Genomic DNA, 21472 nt, shown 5'->3' on the forward strand with positions numbered 1-21472 from the left:
ACACACACATAGTTGGTGGAATGACCTGTGGAAACACACACACACACACACACACACACACACATAGTTGGTGGAATGACCTGTGGAAACACACACACACACACACACATAGTTGGTGGAATGACATGTGGAAACACACACACACACACATAGTTGGTGGAATGACCTGTGGAAACACACACACACACACATAGTTGGTGGAATGACCTGTGGAAACACACACACACACATAGTTGGTGGAATGACATGTGGAAACACACACACACACACACATAGTTGGTGGAATGACCTGTGGAAACACACACACACACACATAGTTGGTGGAATGACCTGTGGAAACACACACACACACACACATAGTTGGTGGAATGACCTGTGGAAACACACACACACACACATAGTTGGTGGAATGACCTGTGGAAACACACACACACACATAGTTGGTGGAATGACCTGTGGAAACACACACACACACATAGTTGGTGGAATGACCTGTGGAAACACACACACACACACACACACACATAGTTGGTGGAATGACCTGTGGAAACACACACACACACACACATAGTTGGTGGAATGACCTGTGGAAACACACACAAACACATAGTTGGTGGAATGACCTGTGGAAACACACACACACACACATAGTTGGTGGAATGACCTGTGGAAACACACTCACACACACACATAGTTGGTGGAATGACCTGTGGAAACACACACACACACACACACACACACACAAAATGTAAGAATGCACACAAGCACACACACATGTATGAATGCACACAAGCATACACCCATGTATGCATGCACACACACATGCACACACGCATGCATGCGTGCGCACACACACACACAATGAAGGCTCTCAGCAATGAACTATCCAGCTATTATTGTCAGTTCTATTGTTATCAATATCATAACCATCATCATCACTGTCACTGCACACACTCACACACACATGCACATACACACACATCTTCCCCCAACCCAACCCTCCTGTCCCCTTTTTGTTCTTGTCTAATACCACTCTAAGTGAAAAGACATCAAACTGATGAGTAACAACAACAACAACAACAACAACAACAACACACACACACACACACACACACACACACACACAAAGTCTATCATACTTTTATACTCTTAGGAAGGTCACAATCTCTGAACAATTAGAATGACAGACTTTCAATCTGAAGGTCTCCTGGTTCCAACGTGATCCTAGCATCTGGAAGGATAAAGATGCAGATACAATTTTCAGATCTTCCACGTCGACATGTAAACTGATCTGCTTGTGCCTTGATCCCCTTTGTGTGTACTCACATGCAGAGGATCAAATGCATACCTAAGGATACTGCAATCCATGTCACAATTCAGTGGGTTATGGGAACATGACCATTCCTGGCATGCACACTCTGAAAATGCAGTATGGCTGCCTACAAGGCAAGGTAAAAGCAGTACCACACACAAAAGCCAATTTGCTGATGTGAGTAATCCTGGGAGCTGAAGCCCACAAACACTACCCAAGAAAGAGTTTTCTTGTGGTATCCTCATCAACATCACCATAATCATCATCACCATTATCAGAATTATAATCATCATCAAAAACGATGTCATCAGCAGCATAATTACACCATTATCACAACTGCTTGAGACTTACAATGAGAAGAAAATGATGAAGATAGCAAAAACGAAGATGATGATGTAATCTTTCCCTGAGAGTAAAAACCGTAAGAGATCAGCTGTTATTCAGGACAGCAGACACAATGGAGGAGAGAAACCTACCAGTGGTGGACAGAACACCAGCACGAGCAGAGGTCTTGTAGAGCGGACTGGAGTAGTCTGCCTCGTCTGGCACCAAGTCCATCTGCGGAAGCATGTGGAACATGGGCAGGGGAGAGTTCATGACCCCTTTGATGGCGTCGGTGATCTTCATTTTCTCATCATCCCAGCGCAGCCCATCACAGAACAGACCGTGCACCAGCACGCCATCTTTTGGAGACTCGATCTGGTGAAGAGGTACACAAAGGGAGATAAGGCTAAGTCAGAGGATAGTTGTTGTTTTTTTAATTAGTGTCAATGCATGAATATCTAATGGTAAACACTGATTGTCACACACAATGACACACACGCACCACACAGGCCCACAAACACACAAAATATATACATGCACACACATACATCACATATGTACACATATATACTGACTGAAACACACAATCGTATTATTATGATCATCCCAGCCAACATGCATAGTGCAATAGTATCAGGGCTGACATTATACTGTCAATATCGATCCTGCTGACATGAAAAGAAAAAGATCTGGAAAAAGAAAACTGAATACATGTACAGTCATGGTTTGTGGAAGAGTAAACACCGCGACAGAGTGCACAGAACGTGATCTGTGACAGGAGTGCAAACCAGAGTCTGTCCATGTGAAAACAGTCCACACTCACCTCTTTGTCCATGTGAAAACAGTCCACACTCACCTCTTTGTCCATGTGAAAACAGTCCACACTCACCTCTTTGTCCATGTGAAAACAGTCCACACTCACCTCTTTGTCCATGTGAAAACAGTCCACACTCACCTCTTTGTCCATGTGAAAACAGTGCAAACTCACCTCTTTGTCCATGTGAAAACAGTCCACACTCACCTCTTTGTCCATGTGAAAACAGTGCAAACTCACCTCTTTGTCCATGTGAAAACAGTCCACACTCACCTCTTTGTCCAAGTGAAAACAGTCCACACTCACCTCTTTGTCCAAGTGAAAACAGTGCAAACTCACCTCTTTGTCCATGTGAAAACAGTCCACACTCACCTCTTTGTCCAAGTGAAAACAGTCCACACTCACCTCTTTGTCCACATGAAAACAGTGCAAACTCACCTCTTTGTCCATGTGAAAACAGTGCAAACTCACCTCTTTGTCCACATGAAAACAGTGCAAACTCACCTCTTTGTCCACATGAAAACAGTCCACACTCACCTCTTTGTCCACATGAAAACAGTGCAAACTCGCCTCTTTGTCCATGTGAAAACAGTGCAAACTCACCTCTTTGTCCATGTGAAAACAGTCCACACTCACCTCTTTGTCCATGTGAAAACAGTCCACACTCACCTCTTTGTCCATGTGAAAACAGTCCACACTCACCTCTTTGTCCATGTGAAAACAGTCCACACTCACCTCTTTGTCCATGTGAAAACAGTCCACACTCACCTCTTTGTCCATGTGAAAACAGTCCACACTCACCTCTTTGTCCATGTGAAAACAGTCCACACTCACCTCTTTGTCCATGTGAAAACAGTGCACACTCACCTCTTTGTCCATGTGAAAACAGTCCACACTCACCTCTTTGTCCATGTGAAAACAGTCCACACTCACCTCTTTGTCCATGTGAAAACAGTCCACACTCACCTCTTTGTCCATGTGAAAACAGTGCACACTCACCTCTTTGTCCATGTGAAAACAGTCCACACTCACCTCTTTGTCCATGTGAAAACAGTCCACACTCACCTCTTTGTCCAAGTGAAAACAGTCCACACTCACCTCTTTGTCCAAGTGAAAACAGTCCACACTCACCTCTTTGTCCAAGTGAAAACAGTCCACACTCACCTCTTTGTCCATGTGAATACAGACCACACTCACCTCTTTGTCCATGTGAAAACAGTGCAAACTCACCTCTTTGTCCATGTGAAAACAGTCCACACTCACCTCTTTGTCCATGTGAAAACAGTCCACACTCACCTCTTTGTACACGTGAAAACAGTCCACACTCACCTCTTTGTCCATGTGAAAACAGACCACACTCACCTCTTTGTCCATGTGAAAACAGACCACACTCACCTCTTTGTACACGTGAAAACAGTCCACACTCACCTCTTTGTCCAAGTGAAAACAGTGCAAACTCACCTCTTTGTCCAAGTGAAAACAGTCCACACTCACCTCTTTGTCCACATGGAAACAGTGCAAACTCACCTCTTTGTCCATGTGAAAACAGTGCAAACTCACCTCTTTGTCCATGTGAAAACAGTCCACACTCACCTCTTTGTCCATGTTGTGAAAGAACTCATGTCCATGTGAAGGAGATTCAAACTCAGCCTCTTTTTTCTCTTGAGGCTTCAAAAATGGGTTTTACTTATTCAATTTTTCAAAGTGTATTAAAACATAGTGCTAAAGAATATAGATACATGACATTACAATGATGTACTTAAAAGGGAATGAAGGAGAAAAGACATGTGACACACACAGGCAAAATGCTGCACAATTGTTCGTCACTACCCATGTACACTTCACCTGTGCCTCAGAAATTAGTATAAACTTTACCCCTGAAAACGCAATATGGCTGCCTACATGGCAGAGTAAAAACGGTCATGCCTGTAAAAGCCCACTCATGTACATATGAGTAAACCTGCGAGTTGCAGCCCATGAATGATGAAGAAGAAGAAGATAATAAACTGTGAAGGACACAATGAAATAAAAGCACTAAGGTGTGTCACCTCTTTATCCAGCTCAATCTCCTCTCCGAACTTGAGGGTCTTCATCTGCTCCGTGACGACCTTCTGCTCACGGTACTGCTTCATGATGGTGAACTTGAAGCTGAGGTGGTCGATGGGAAGCTCGTAGCAACGCGCATAGTTCTGTAGGGTGCCAGTCAGGAAACCTGGAAACAAGCAGCAATGACGCAGGTCCTGAGGAAACGTTGTTGACACATGCATCAAGCAAGGCAAGGCAAACGCATGAATGTATGCAGGAATGCATGTGTGTGTGTGTGTGTGTGTGTGTGAAAGTGTACGTGTGCATGTGTGAGTGAGTGTGCATGTGCGTGTGCGTGCATGTGTGTGTGTTTGTGTGTGCGTGCGTGCGTGCGTGCGTGCGTGCGCGTGTGTGTGTGTGTGTGTGTGTGTGTGTGTGTGTGTGTGTGTGTGAGTGTGTGTGAAAGAAAGAGAGAGAGAGAGAGACAGAGTGTGGGCTGATGCAGTGTATCCGGACCAATCCTACAATAAGCACACAGTTGAAGCCACACCTCATACACACACACCATTACATCAAAAACCATTCAATCACCAAAAAAACACAGGTCAACAACATACAGGCTAAAGCCAACAAGCAAAAGACGCCAAGTGAGAATACAGCTCATTGAGAACGCAAAACAGGACACTGCAGTACAGAAAATATCTGTACTTGGTCCAAGAGAAGCAACCAGGTGTTACGGATAAATCAGTACTTGAGGTACAAGTGTCAAAACGTCAACAGCCCAGTGGTGAGGACATACCCTGGGTGTAGAAGAATCCAGAGAGCCAGTAGGACTTGGGGGCGCCATGTCTGATCCAGTTGTCGATGAAGGCACAGCGCAGAACCAGGTCCGTCACCCAGCTGCCCAACGGCTTCAGCGACGGGTAGGATGCATTGGACCACAAGGATGGTACCTGTACACACACAAATATTCATTTAGATTCTGCACTGTAGCTTTTTGATTCGCTTGTTTTACCTATATTATCGTATGGAGCCAGGATTTGGTTCCCATGGGCTGAAACTACAACTACCAGTTCATTAAATACAGGAACGTTGGATTTCTTTAGAAATTGTATTTCTTCAAACGTTCCCATGAACAAATGCATATAAAATTTTGCAAACTGCTTCTAGGGGTACATTCTAAAAAAATGAATCTGCCAACTCTAGCAGAATTAGGCAGATTTCCAACTGGAATTCATATTGCATGCAGTGTTCTTAGCCACTGAACTCATATTCCGGATGCAAATGATGATAGCCACATAAAAAAGGTGTATATATATATCCATGACAAACCAACCACATAAAACTGAAAACCCCTGGATACTATTTGTAAAAAAAAAATATTCTTCACAGTGTAGGGTTAGGTCATGTCAGGAAAAATCAGTCTATATCTAGCAACAGCAGACTTAAATTTACTTTACGACAATACCTAAGAAATAGATATATACAATTTCGGAAACAGAGAAAAACTGAATACAACAGATTAGACTTCAACAACAAAATTTAAAAGATTACCAAATTCAGAATTATCTAACTGATAAAAATGATCCTCCTCACAAATGAGCTGTTTGTAAACTCTGAATAAGTGCACATGATTCAAATATTGAACAAGAAAGATTTGCAAACATTCCAAGAGAAGAGAAGTTATGTGATATGTGTGAAGCTGTTGAAGATGTATTCCATTTCCTAGATACTATAGTATATTCTATTTCATAATTTGCCAAACCATCGAATTACGACAGTACAGCAGTATAATCATCTATCAGATGTGATCATTAGAAAGATACAAGAAACATCCTGAAACAAAGTGACTTATTCAGTTGCCATGGCTGTCAAAAAACTCTCACCAAATATGTATTTCGTTGCATGCGTCTCAAATGATCATTTCTTTCTTTGTTCTTTTGTTTCTTTGTTGTGTCTATCAATCCTCAAGGATTTGATGACAATAAAAGTTGAGTTGAGTCGACTCACAGGGTGACACACTGACTCTGTGACATGACTTTGTGTGTACATGCATAAATCACTGTTACTGTTTGGATGTGCATCTGAGATTGTTTTATATGGAAAGGTGTTGTATCAGTTACAGATAGTAGTAGCAGTAGCAGTTGTAGCAATATCAATATTTTTCATACCTCAATGACAGTAGTAGTTGGAAAAGGCAGATAAGACCAGACAAGACAACAAAAGAGAAGACAAGACAAGACAAGACAAGACAAGGCAAGACAAGGCAAGGCAAGGCAAGACAAGGCAAGGCAAGACAAGGCAAGGCAAGGCAAGACAAGGCAAGGCAAGAGAAGAGTCTGTTAGTGAGGGTAACTGATAAGCAATGCACACATGTACATGCTTTCTTGTTTTTCCTGGTGGGTTGGTTGGTGGGTTGGTTTGTATGTAGGTACCTGGTTATTGAGGAAAGCAGACATGACTCTGTCCAGCTCCTCACTCATCACCACAAATCCTTTGATGGCTTTCTGCAACTGCTCAAGTGAGTTCTGAAAACAATCAGATAGACATGCAGTGTCAATATCATCATTATCGTTGGTGTCATCATTGAGATCATCACCGTCATTGTCATTGTTTCCACAACTGGAAAGCTGCCCCTTGGCAATAGTGAGGTCACACATACACACACACACACTGTCAGTGTCAATGTCATCATTGGTATCATCTTTTGAAACCATCATTATCAACATCACTACCATTGTTTCCACAATCAACAAAGTCTGAAAAACCGCTTCTTGGAAAGATAGAGAGGGAGACAGAAATGAAGAGGAAGACAAATAAAAAGGAAAAGGAAAAAGAGTTTTCAATCAGGAAACCATCAGTTCATTCTGAAAGGACTGGGACAAGTATGTTACAACACATAATCATGAACACAAAATATATCACATCTTGGTGTATAATATTTAACTCTCTTATTAGTAGCAACTGCACATCTTTTAACAGCTTTACAGGAAAGAAAGAGAGAGAGATGGGCAACAGAAAGAGAGAGAGAGAGATGGGCAACAGAAAGAGAGATGGGCAACAGAAAGAGAAATGGGCAACAGAAAGAGAGAGAGAGAGAGAGAGAGAGAGAGAGAGAGAGAGAGAGAGAGAGATGGGCAACAGAAAGAGAGATGGACAACAGAAAGAGAGAGAGAGATGGGCAACAGAAAGAGAGAGAGAGATGGGCAAAGGAAAGAGAGATAGGCAACAGAAAGAGAGAGAGAGAGATGGGCAACAGAAAGAGATAAAAGCAGGAAGAACAAGAGAGAAGCGTACTGACCTTGATGACCTTGAGCAGTTTGTTGAAGCGATCTACCTCCTGTTCCAGCACCGTTGTCAAGGAATTCAGTCGTCCCTTGGCGTCAGGCTGCACATACACACACACACACACACACCGCACGTCATCACTGAATGTCCTCATCATCCTCATCACCCATCTCATCAATGAGGTTACCAGCATCATCTTTACCACCATCGTCATGGTAGCATCATCACTGACATCATCAATAATCTTTAACAATGTCACCATAGACATTCCCTCCCCCCAGACCTCCACACTCCACACCCCTTCCCCCCACACCCCTTCCCCCCACACCCCTGTTGCAGCCATAATGAAAGTAAAGTAAGCCCCATGATGCATTGTAATAATCCCAGTAGACTTAATGCTTAGAGCATGCGCAAGGCTTGTAAGTCAGTTTGTGATGTTTGCTTGGATCTTGCTGGATCCGAAAGGGTCTCACTCCAATCAAACTATACTGCTGTTTAACACACGTGCTGTGTTTAGGCTATAGTGCTGCATGAATCTATTTTGTATCAGTATCAACAACACAACAATCCCCTCCATCCTCACCCCCTCTTCCCACACCCCCTCCCTCTCCCCATACCCCCTCCCTACCCCTACACACACCCTCCTTCCCTCTTTCCTCCCTGACAGCTGACCTGGAAAATCTCCTGACTGGGCAGTTCCATGTTCCCTCCCCCACATCCCCTCCCTCTCCCAACACCCCCTCCCAACCCCCACACCCCTCTACCTCCCCCCACAACCACCCTCCCTCTCCTCCTTCCCTGCATACTCACCTGGAACATCTCCTGACTGGCCAGTTCAATGTCCAGTTTGTCAATCAGTTTCCCGGTGATGTTCTCGCAGAGCTCTATGGCGATCTCGTCATTGGACTTGCCGGTGCCTCCCGAGGACTGACGTGGCTGGACGTCCAGGATGGTGTTGATCAGGGAGTTGGTCTCCTGCGTCTGGAAGGCGATGTTGGCGTTCTCGTGCATACCGAAGATCTCCGGCTGGTCGTTCTGCGGGAGCTCCTCAATGTACTGACGGAACTCGTTCAGTGTTTCGAACAGGGGGGCGTAGTAAGTACCTGCAGAGGAATGAAACAAAGTCATGCCTTTAGGGGGAGAGAAACAAAGAGGGGCGTAGTAAATGACTTCAGGGGGAGAGAAACAAAGAGGGGTGCAGTAAATGCCTTTAGGGGGAGAGAAACAAAGAGGGGCGTAGTAAATGCCTTTAGGGGGAGAGAAACAAAGAGAGGTGTAGTAAATGCCTTTAGGGGAGTTAAACAAAGAGGGGTGTAGTAAATGCCTTTAGGGGAGTGAAACAAAGAGAGGTGTAGTAAATGCCTTTAGGGGGAGTGAAACAAAGAGGGGTGTAGTAAATGCCTTTAGGGGAGTGAAACAAAGAGGGGTGTAGTAAATGCCTTTAGGGGAGTGAAACAAAGAGGGGTGTAGTAAATGCCTTTAGAGGTGTAGTAAATGCCTTTAGGGGAGAGAAACAAAGAGAGGTGTAGTAAATGCCTTTAGGGGGAGAGAAACAAAGAGAGGTGTAGTAAATGCCTTTAGGGGGAGAGAAACAAAGAGGGGTGTAGTAAATGCCTTTAGGGGAGAGAAACAAAGAGAGGTGTAGTAAATGCCTTTAGGGGGAGAGAAACAAAGAGGGGTGTAGTAAATGCCTTTAGGGGGAGAGAAACAAAGAGAGGTGTAGTAAATGCCTTTAGGGGGAGAGAAACAAAGAGGGGTGTAGTAAATGCCTTTAGGGGGAGAGAAACAAAGAGGGGTGTAGTAAATGCCTTCAGGGGAGTGAAACAAAGAGGGGTGTAGTAAATGCCTTCAGGGGAGAGAAACAAAGAGGGGTGTAGCAAATGCCTTTAGGGGAGAGAAACAAAGGTCCAGCTTCATCTTCAAGGGGGTGTCTGTCAAAGCGTTCAGATCGCTACACCACAACTACTGGGTGGATGTCTGACCAGCAGCATAACCTGACCCGCTTTGTCAGGCTTTGAGTGGATGACATATTTATGTATCTATCAGAGTGGATGACATATCTGTGTATCTATCAGAGTGGATGACATATCTGTGTATCTATCAGAGTGGATGACATATCTGTGTATCTATCAGAGTGGATACAAAAGAGTGGGGTTTTTTATATTGTAAAAAAAAAAAGTGGGGTGCCTTCTAATGTGTATGCATAATTTTGTACAATTTGATGTCTGCTGGGCAGATGCCTGACCAGCACCATAGCCCAACATGCATAGTCAGGCCTTGACTGTACGCATAAACGGTTGTGTACCTATCAGAGTGGATATAAAGAAGTGGGTTTTTTTCATATTGTAACAGTAGGATGTCTTCTTGTGTGTATGTATATCTTTTTTTACAATGTGGTGTCAAAAATAAACTAAAAAAAAGAAGATACAGTCACAAAAAATGCCGATGCTGATGATGATAATGAAGACTACAATGATATTTTAACTTCAAAGAAGTCTTCATTATCGTCATTGTTTATGTCACCATCAGCACCAACACATCTACTCACTTTTCATCATCATTCATCACCATTATCAATGATAAAATAATAATATATCAACTCACACATTCTTTGTAAACAGACATCAACGCACACACACAGACACACACACACAGACACACACTGCTGTTATCATCATCATCACTCCTCCTCCTTATCGCCTCAAGATTCTTTACAGTCCATTACCACCATTATCATCATCACCACTGTCAGTAAGATGAATATTGGACATCACATGATGCAAGTCTCTTATCAGCATCATTGTAGGCCTAATCGGCATCATCATGATCAACATCATCATTACTACCACTGTCAGTATGATGGGTGATTGCTGGTGATTACATGTCTCCTGCTTAATCTAAATGACTGGAAGATCTTCTTTATCATCAACACCATTATCATCATCAACATCATCAGCATCACCATCATTACAATCATCACCATCATCAACACAATCATCATCATCAACACTGTCATCAACATCATCACAATCACCATCACCATCATCAACACCATCATCAACACTGTCATCAACAACACCATCACCATAATTATAATCATCACCATCATCAATACTATCATCACCATCATCAACACCCCCATTATCACCATCAACAGCAACAGGCTGACAATCACCTGATTCAGAGTACTTGTAATCCTTCTCCAGCGTCTGGGGTTTGAAGAAGGTCTTCAGCACTGTGCGCAGACATCTCTGGTCAAGGAAGTCCGTCACACGACCGCCATACGTGATCTGGTCACACCAACACCCATCAGTCATCACACACACCCATCAGTCATCACACACACCAACACCCATCAGTCATCACACACACCCATCAGTCATCACACACACCCATCAGTCATCACACACACCAACACCCATCAGTCATCACACACACCAACACCCATCAGTCATCACACACACCCATCAGTCATCACACACACCAACACCCATCAGCCATCACACACACCCATCAGACATCACACACACCAACACCCATCAGTCATCACACACACCAACACCCATCAGTCATCACACACACCCATCAGTCATCACACACACCCATCAGTCATCACACACACCAACACCCATCAGTCATCACACACACCCATCAGTCATCACACACACCCACACCCATCAGTCATCACACACACCAACACCCATCAGTCATCACACACACCCATCAGTCATCACACACACCCATCAGTCATCACACACACCAACACCCATCAGACATCACACACACCAACACCCATCAGTCATCACACACACCCATCAGTCATCACACACACCAACACCCATCAGTCATCACACCATCAGTCATCACACACACCCATCACACACACCAACACCCATCAGACATCACACACACCAACACCCATCAGTCATCACACACACCCATCAGTCATCACACACACCAACACCCATCAGTCATCACACACACCAACACCCATCAGACATCACACACACCAACACCCATCAGTCATCACACACACCCATCAGTCATCACACACACCAACACCCATCAGACATCACACACACCAACACCCATCAGTCATCACACACACCCATCAGTCATCACACACACCAACACCCATCAGACATCACACACACCCATCAGTCATCACACACACCAACACCCATCAGTCATCACACACACCCATCAGTCATCACACACACCAACACCCATCAGTCATCACACACACCCATCAGTCATCACACACACCAACACCCATCAGACATCACACACACCAACACCCATCAGTCATCACACACACCCATCAGTCATCACACACACCAACACCCATCAGACATCACACACACCAACACCCATCAGTCATCACACACACCCATCAGACATCACACACACCAACACCCATCAGTCACCACACACACCAACACCCATCAGTCATCACACACACCCATCAGACATCACACACACCAACACCCATCAGTCACCACACACACCAACACCCATCAGTCATCACACACACTCATCAGACATCACACACACCAACACCCATCAGTCATCACACACACCCATTAGTCATCACACACACCCATCAGACATCACACACACCAACACCCATCAGTCATCACACACACCCATCAGATATCACACACACCAACACCCATCAGTCACCACACACACCAACACCCATCAGTCATCACACACACCCATCAGTCATCACACACACCAACACCCATCAGACATCACACACACCAACACCCATCAGTCATCACACACACCCATCAGACATCACACACACCCATCAGTCATCACACACACCCATCAGTCATCACACACACCAACACCCATCAGACATCACACACACCAACACCCATCAGACATCACACACACCCATCAGTCATCACACACACCAACACCCATCAGTCATCACACACACCCATCAGACATCACACACACCCATCAGTCATCACACACACCAACACCCATCAGTCATCACATACACCAACACCCATCAGTCATCACACACACCAACACCCATCAGTCATCACACACACCCATCAGTCATCACACACACCAACACCCATCAGACATCACACACACCAACACCCATCAGTCATCACACACACCCATCAGTCATCACACACACCAACACCCATCAGACATCACACACACCAACACCCATCAGTCATCACACACACCCATCAGACATCACACACACCAACACCCATCAGTCACCACACACACCAACACCCATCAGTCATCACACACACCCATCAGACATCACACACACCAACACCCATCAGTCACCACACACACCAACACCCATCAGTCATCACACACACTCATCAGACATCACACACACCAACACCCATCAGTCATCACACACACCCATTAGTCATCACACACACCCATCAGACATCACACACACCAACACCCATCAGTCATCACACACACCCATCAGATATCACACACACCAACACCCATCAGTCACCACACACACCAACACCCATCAGTCATCACACACACCCATCAGTCATCACACACACCAACACCCATCAGACATCACACACACCAACACCCATCAGTCATCACACACACCCATCAGACATCACACACACCCATCAGTCATCACACACACCCATCAGTCATCACACACACCAACACCCAGCAGACATCACACACACCCATCAGACATCACACACACCCATCAGTCATCACACACACCCATCAGTCATCACACACACCAACACCCAGCAGACATCACACACACCAACACCCATCAGACATCACACACACCCATCAGTCATCACACACACCAACACCCATCAGTCATCACACACACCCATCAGACATCACACACACCCATCAGTCATCACACACACCAACACCCATCAGTCATCACACACACCCATCAGTCATCACATACACCAACACCCATCAGTCATCACACACACGAACACCCATCAGTCATCACACACACCCATCAGTCATCACACACACCCATCAGTCATCACACACACCCATCAGACATCACACACACCAACACCCATCAGTCATCACACACACCAACACCCATCAGTCACCACACACACCAACACCCATCAGTCACCACACACACCAACACCCATCAGTCATCACACACACCCATCAGTCATCACATACACCAACACCCATCAGTCATCACACACACCCATCAGTCATCACACACACCCATCAGACATCACACACACCCATCAGACATCACACACACCCATCAGTCATCACACACACCCATCAGACATCACACACACCCATCAGACATCACACACACCCATCAGACATCACACACACCCATCAGACATCACACACACCCATCAGACATCACACACACCCATCAGTCATCACACACACCCATCAGACATCACACACACCCATCAGTCATCACACACACCAACACCCATCAGTCATCACACACACCCATCAGTCATCACACACACCAACACCCATCAGTCATCACACACACCCATCAGTCATCACACACACCAACACCCATCAGTCATCACACACACACACCCATCAGTCATCACACACACCAACACCCATCAGTCATCACACACACCCATCAGTCATCACACACACCAACACCCATCACACACACAACACCAGTCAGTCATCACACACACAGCTGGAAGGTGGGGCGGGTGTCAGTAAAAGTGGAGGGGAGAGTGTGCGCTCATGTGCATGTGTGCATACATGCTCTTCTAAGCGAATCCCACTTTTCTTTTTTCATTTGTGTGTGTCTCAGTCTGTCTGTCTCTTCCAATCACTCCACTTTTTTCTTGGTCTCTCCCCATATCTCAAAAGCACACACCACAAACACACAAGCAGACACACATGCACACACACACAGAGTCACACACAAAACACACATACACATACACACACACCTTACACACACACACACACACACACACACACACCACAGCCTACCCACCTCCCCAGTGATGTAGATGAGGGTGTCCCATGGAATCTCCCCATCAGCACAGAACATCTGCATGTTCAGCAGTGCACACTCACGGTCACTGTCGTTGAACTCGTACTGCACACACACACCATCAGTGCAACAGCTGTGAGGATGGGTCATGGGAGAATGAGTAGGTAAGTCTGTGTAAGGTTTTCCAAATATTCTTATTCATTGTTAGGGAGGAAGGTGGCAGAACGGTCAAGACGCTCAGCTGCCAATAAAGGGTCTGTTAGGGTGTGGGTTCAAACCCCGCTCTCACCCTGTCTTCCAAGTCTGACTGGAAAATCAAACTGAGTGTCTAGTCTTTTGGAAGAGACGACAAACTCAGGACCTGTGTGCAGCACACACTTGGTGCAGTGAAAAAGAACCCATGGCAACAAAAGTGTTGTCCTCTGGCAAAATTACATAAAAAGAAATCCACTCTGATAGGTACACAAATATATAGGCATGCACTCAAGGCCTGACTGAGAGTGCTGCGTTATGCTGCTGTCAAGCATCTGCCTAGCGATGTGGTGTAGTGTGTATGGATTTGTCCGAACACAGTGTGCCTCCTGGAGGAACTGAAACTGAAACTGAAACTTATTCATTCAATTTTGTTACAATCTACATCACTGTATAAAAATAGTGCTAAACGATAGAGATACATTACATTACATCTGAATGACACTCGAACAACAGCAACAACAAAATAGTCACAGTGAGTTGTGCATATATAGGTAACATGCTGTACCTGTGAGTCATATGTTCTTTGAAAGACATACTAAATACGAAGCACAAAGATTCATCATCAGACTTACAGCCACCATACATTTTATTTGCATCAGGCAAAAAGAGAGATACTAAGAGAGGAGAACATGTGTGCGTATGCCATGAACAGAATATGTGATACAGAAAGTGTGTGTGTGTGTGTGTGTGTGTGTGTGTGTGTGTGTGTGTGTGTGTGTGCGCGCGTGTGTGTGTGTGTGCATTACAGTGTATTTATATGTGCAAAGCAGTATGTTGGTTTGTATGTGGCAAACATGCCTTCACACATGATTACATGTGCATGCATACAAATACACACACACATTTATATACAGGTGCATACAGAAGGAATACTGTAGCTGTTTACTGTTTCATTAATAAATATGTACTGACACAATTGTGCACTGTCAGCATGCACACACACACACACACACACACACACACACACACAGAGAGAGAGAGAGAGACACACACACACACAAATAAACACACACACACTTATACAAACACACACACACACCTTGATGTTCCAGCCCAGGGGACCAAACTTCTTTCTCTCCAGAATGATGGCATGGAAGAAACAGATGCCGAAGATAATTCTCCTCCAGTCCATTCCCAGGACTGCAACACACACCCCACACCCACATCACAGCATTAACATCACCCACCACACACCCACATCACAGCATTAACATCACCCACCACACACCCACATCACAGCATTAACATCACCCACCACACACCCACATCACAGCATTAACATCACTCACTACACACCCACATCACAGCATTAACATCACCCACCACACACCCACATCACAGCATTAACATCACCCACCACACACCCACATCACAGCATTAACATCACCCACCACACACCCACATCACAGCATTAACAACCCACATCCACATCACAGCATTAACAACACACAGCCCACGCCCACATCACAGCGTTAACATCACACAGCCCACACCCACATCACAGCATTAACAACACACAGCCCACACCCACATCACAGCATTAACAACACACAGCCCACACCCACATCACAGCATTAACAACACACAGCCCACACCCACATCACAGCATTAACAACACACAGCCCACACCACAGCATTGACATCACACAGCCCACATCACATCATTAACAACACACAGCCCACACCCACATCACAGCATTAACAACACACAGCCCACACCACAGCATTAACATCACACAGCCCACATCACATCATTAACAACACACAGCCCACACCCACATCACAGCATTAACAACACACAGCCCACACCCACATCACATCATTAACAACACACAGCCCACATCACAGCATTAACATCACACAGCCCACATCACAGCATTAACATCACACAGCCCACACCCACATCACAGCATTAACACCACCCACATCACAGCATTAATAACACACAGCCCACACCACAGCATTAACATCACACTCCCACATCACAGCATTAACAACACACACCCAGATCACAGCATTAACAACACACAGCCCACACCACAGCATTAACATCACACATCCACACCACAGCATTAACATCACACAGCCCACACCCACATCACAGCATTAACATCACACAGCCCACACCCACATCACAGCATTAACATCACACACCCCACACCCACATCACAGCATTAACATCACACACCCCACACCCACATCACAGCATTAACAACACACACCACACACCCACATCACAACATTAACATCACACAGCCAACATCACAGCATTAACATCACACAGCCCATATCACAGCATTAACATCACACAGCCCACACCCACATCACAGCATTAACATCACACAGCCCACACCCACATCACAGCATTAACATCACACAGCCCACACCCACATCACAGCATTAACAACACACAGCCCACACCACAGCATTAACAACACACACCCTCATTACAGCATTAACATCACACAGCCCACATCACAGCATTAACAACACACACCCTCATTACAGCATTAACATCACACAGCCCACATCACAGCATTAACAACACACACCCTCATTACAACATTAACAACACACAGCCCACATCACAGCATTAACAACACTCATCCACATCACAGCATTAACATCACACAGCCCACATCACAGCATTAACAACACTCATCCACATCACAGCATTAACATCACACAGCCCACATCAGAGCATTAACAACACACATCCACATCACAGCATTAACAACACACACCACACACCCACATCAACACACCACCCTGACATCCCAAACACACAGAACACACCACCCTCCCACACCAAACAACACACCACCCTCCCACACCAAAACACACTCAACACAGAAAACACACCACCCTCCCGCACCCAACCCATTCACACACAACACACAGCAAACACACCACCATCCCTCCAACACCAAACACACCACCCCTCCCCCCCCATCCAATCCCTCCCCATCCTCCCTGCCAACTCCACTGACCGTTGTCCTCAAAGAAGCTGGGGGTGATCTCGGCGAAGGCGCGGCGGAGGTTGGCACGCAGTCCCTTGGGAGGCTCGTTGGTGACCTTGACGGAGTTCTGCAGGACGGCAACGGGGAAGTGCTTGGCGGGCATGGAGGACAGGAAGAGGCGGAAGTCCTCGTGGATGCCGTCCGGCTTCTCCTGCATGTCCTTCACCAGGTTCTCCATGGAGATCATCCAGGAGGCTGCCAGGTGGCAGTTCTGTGGCCACACACCACACAGCATGCATGGTGATGTCATGGGGTGTGTGTGTGTGTGTGTGTGTGTGTGTGTGGGTGTGTGTGTGTGTGTGTGTGTGGTACACACAAAATATATGGGTCATTCTTCAGCGCTGGTCAACCATGGCAGGTCATGCATGTCAGTGATTAAGTTATACAGGAAAGCAGCACGTTCTGGTTTGATGACTGACTGTGTGTGCATGATACAAAGATTCAAAGAAATCTAATTCTTTTGCTCCTTTTGGGGTGTGGGGGATACAGTCACAAAACATCCTCATTGAATCACAGCTTCAGTCCAACAATTTCACCAAAACAAGCAAAACACACGCATGATAAAAAAAACTGTTCCAAAAAAAGTTTTAGTTAAAATGTAATACACTGCTCAACAAAAACTTATTATGCCAGTAAAAATGCTACTACAATATGTGTGAGAAGCGTATGACTGCCTGTTACTCACTTGTTCACATAGTACAAAAGTAAGTGTGTGTGTGTGTGTGTGTGTGTGTGTGTGTGTGTGTGTGTGGACTGAGTATGACTGCTTATGGCTGCCTAACACACCAAGTCAAAAAAGAGCATGAAATTAAGAGCAGAAAGCAATGAAACAGAGGAATCACAACCCCTTAGGTGCAAAAGAAGTCTGAATGAGCCCAAACACAGTGTTCTGTTTGAAGTGTCTGAAACCGACAATGAGGTATGTTGAAGTGAACTGAAGTGAAAACAGAGCACAGTGTTCTGTTTGAAGTGTCTGAAACCGACAATGAGGTATGTTGAAGTGAGCTGAAGTGAAAACAGAGCACAGTGTTCTGTTTGAAGTGTCTGAAGCTGACAATGAGGCATGTTGAAGTGAGCTGAATTGAAAACAGAGCACAGTGTGATGTTTGAAGTGTCTGAAGCTGACAATGAGGTATGTTGAAGTGAGCTGAAGTGAAAACAGAGCACAGTGTTCTGTTTGAAGTGTCTGAAGCTGACAATGAGGTATGTTGAAGTGAGCTGAAGTGAAAACAGAGCACAGTGTGATGTTTGAAGTGTCTGAAGCTGACAATGAGGTATGTTGAAGTGAGCTGAATTGAAAACAGAGCACAGTGTTCTGTTTGAAGTGTCTGAAGCTGACAATGAGGTATGTTGAAGTGAGCTGAATTGAAAACAGAGCACAGTGTTCTGTTTGAAGTGTCTGAAGCCATATGTTGAAGTGAGTTGAAGTGAAAAGAGAGCAAAGTGCACGGACCTGCAGGAAGACCCAGTCCCCGTTCTTTGCGGAAGCGTTTATCATTCTCTCTGCCACCGGCCCCTGGCCCTGCCCCAGGGAGATGGATTGGATTCTGTGCACACACACAGACACACATACACCACACACACACACACACACACACACCACAGACACACACACATACACACACCACAGAGACACACATACACCACACACACACACACACACACCACAGACACACACAGACACACACACACACACATGCGTGTGCATACACACACACCACAGACACACACACACATGACAAACAAACACACACACACACACACACACACACACACACACATGCATACCACACACACAAACACAGACACACACACAGTCACATCACAGGCACACACAGAGACACACAGAGTCACATCACAGACACACACACAGACATAGACACACACACCACACACACATACACGCACACACCATTTTGAAACCAGACATAAAATACGTGAAATACAGTCTCTGAAATACTGTATCTCTCAGTCTAATTGCGTTTTCTTGGGAAAACAGAAAATGCTAGTGTATAGATCTATACGTCTTCTGAGAGGGCTCCCAAACACAAGGCAATTTCACGCTAACATTTTTAGGCTCTGTATTTTCAACAGTATCACTCACAGAAAAGTGACCGTCCAATCAGAATCTTCCCACATCCATGAGTCAACCACTCTTTTTTCTTCTTCTTTTTAAAAAAAGTATTTTTTGCAGGTGTGGAGTGGGGCCTGGGGGACTGGGGACAATTTGATGAAATGAACTTCAATATTTAGGTAATAAATTTGTGATGTGATGACAGGTTCTGCACAAGCTGCTGCTAGCAGAAAAGTTTCACACATTTTCATCCTTCATAGCCCCTTTTGTTGTGCTTGTGTACAAAACAATGAAAGACGACTTTCTGCCACATTTCATTTCGGAGGATCACATATTATTTTCAATTCTCCATCAACTGTATCACCTCCCCCTTCACCTTCACCCCTATCACCTCCCTCCCCAATTACCTCCCCTTTCCACACACACACACACACACACACACACACACAACACACACATGCACACACACACAACCCCCCCCCCCCCCCGCCACACACACACACATGCACACACACATGCACACACACACAACACTCCCCGCACTGCCCCCCCACACACACAGACACAACACACACACATGCAACACCCCCCTCCGCCCCCCCCCACACACACACACAACACACACACACACAACATCCCCTGCCCTGCCCCCCCCCACACACACACACAAACACACACACACACTTTGATTCCACCTGCCATCTGCCCTGTTTCCTCCAACTCACCCTTCAATTCCTGCCCTCCTCTCCTGCCTTCTGAACGATACCGTTCAAACATGAACGTTCACACTTTAACAAAATGCTGACAATCAAGGACATTAAGCAAAATCCCTCCTCCACACCCCCACATACCCACCCACCACCACCACCACCACCACAATACCCACTTGTCCTGGTTGCCGGTGTCCTTGGCGAATCGCAGGAAGGCGCCCATGGGGTCGGAGCCTGTGGACAGCACGAAGACGAGGGGCGTGACCTTGGTCATGTTTTCATACAGCTCCTGCAGGTTGACTGCGGGGCTCTCCACGAAGGCCTGGCCCAGGTTGTCCTTCACAAACTCTGCCACCGCAAACACCGTCTGCACAGCAACGCACAGGTCACAAACGTTACCATCTCCATTGTTACTTTGTGGTGAAAAACACATCAACAATTCATGAGAATTCTGAATACTTTATTATCTCCATTATTACTTTGAGGTGAAAAACACATAAACAGTTCATGAGAATCACAGTCAAACACTGTCTGCACGGCAACACACAGTTCACAATATTTGTATTTGTATTGTGTTTTATCACAACAGATTTCTCTGTGTGAAATTTGGGCTGCTCTCCCCAGGGAGAGCACGTCGCTACACTATAGTGCCACCCTTTTTTTTT

The 21472-nt window shown here is 45.5% G+C and overlaps 1 protein-coding gene across 1 annotated transcript in view; it reads right to left on the reverse strand.

Moving 5' to 3' along the window:
- Positions 1–21472, reverse strand: part of LOC143278107 (dynein axonemal heavy chain 6-like) — a 119882-nt gene that overhangs the window by 2011 nt on the left and 96399 nt on the right. The window contains exons 68-79 of the mRNA XM_076583139.1: positions 20984–21174; positions 19477–19570; positions 17994–18234; positions 16043–16143; positions 14749–14853; positions 10939–11053; positions 8574–8866; positions 7777–7863; positions 6911–7003; positions 5275–5428; positions 4499–4662; positions 1789–2011 (exon numbers count right to left, since the gene is read on the reverse strand). Of these exons, the coding sequence (XP_076439254.1) occupies positions 1789–2011; positions 4499–4662; positions 5275–5428; positions 6911–7003; positions 7777–7863; positions 8574–8866; positions 10939–11053; positions 14749–14853; positions 16043–16143; positions 17994–18234; positions 19477–19570; positions 20984–21174 (1861 nt within the window). The remainder of the gene's footprint in view (positions 1–1788; positions 2012–4498; positions 4663–5274; positions 5429–6910; positions 7004–7776; positions 7864–8573; positions 8867–10938; positions 11054–14748; positions 14854–16042; positions 16144–17993; positions 18235–19476; positions 19571–20983; positions 21175–21472) is intronic.

This window comes from Babylonia areolata, chromosome 35, assembly GCF_041734735.1.
Source record: "Babylonia areolata isolate BAREFJ2019XMU chromosome 35, ASM4173473v1, whole genome shotgun sequence".
Taxonomy (NCBI): Eukaryota; Metazoa; Mollusca; class Gastropoda; order Neogastropoda; family Buccinidae; genus Babylonia; species Babylonia areolata.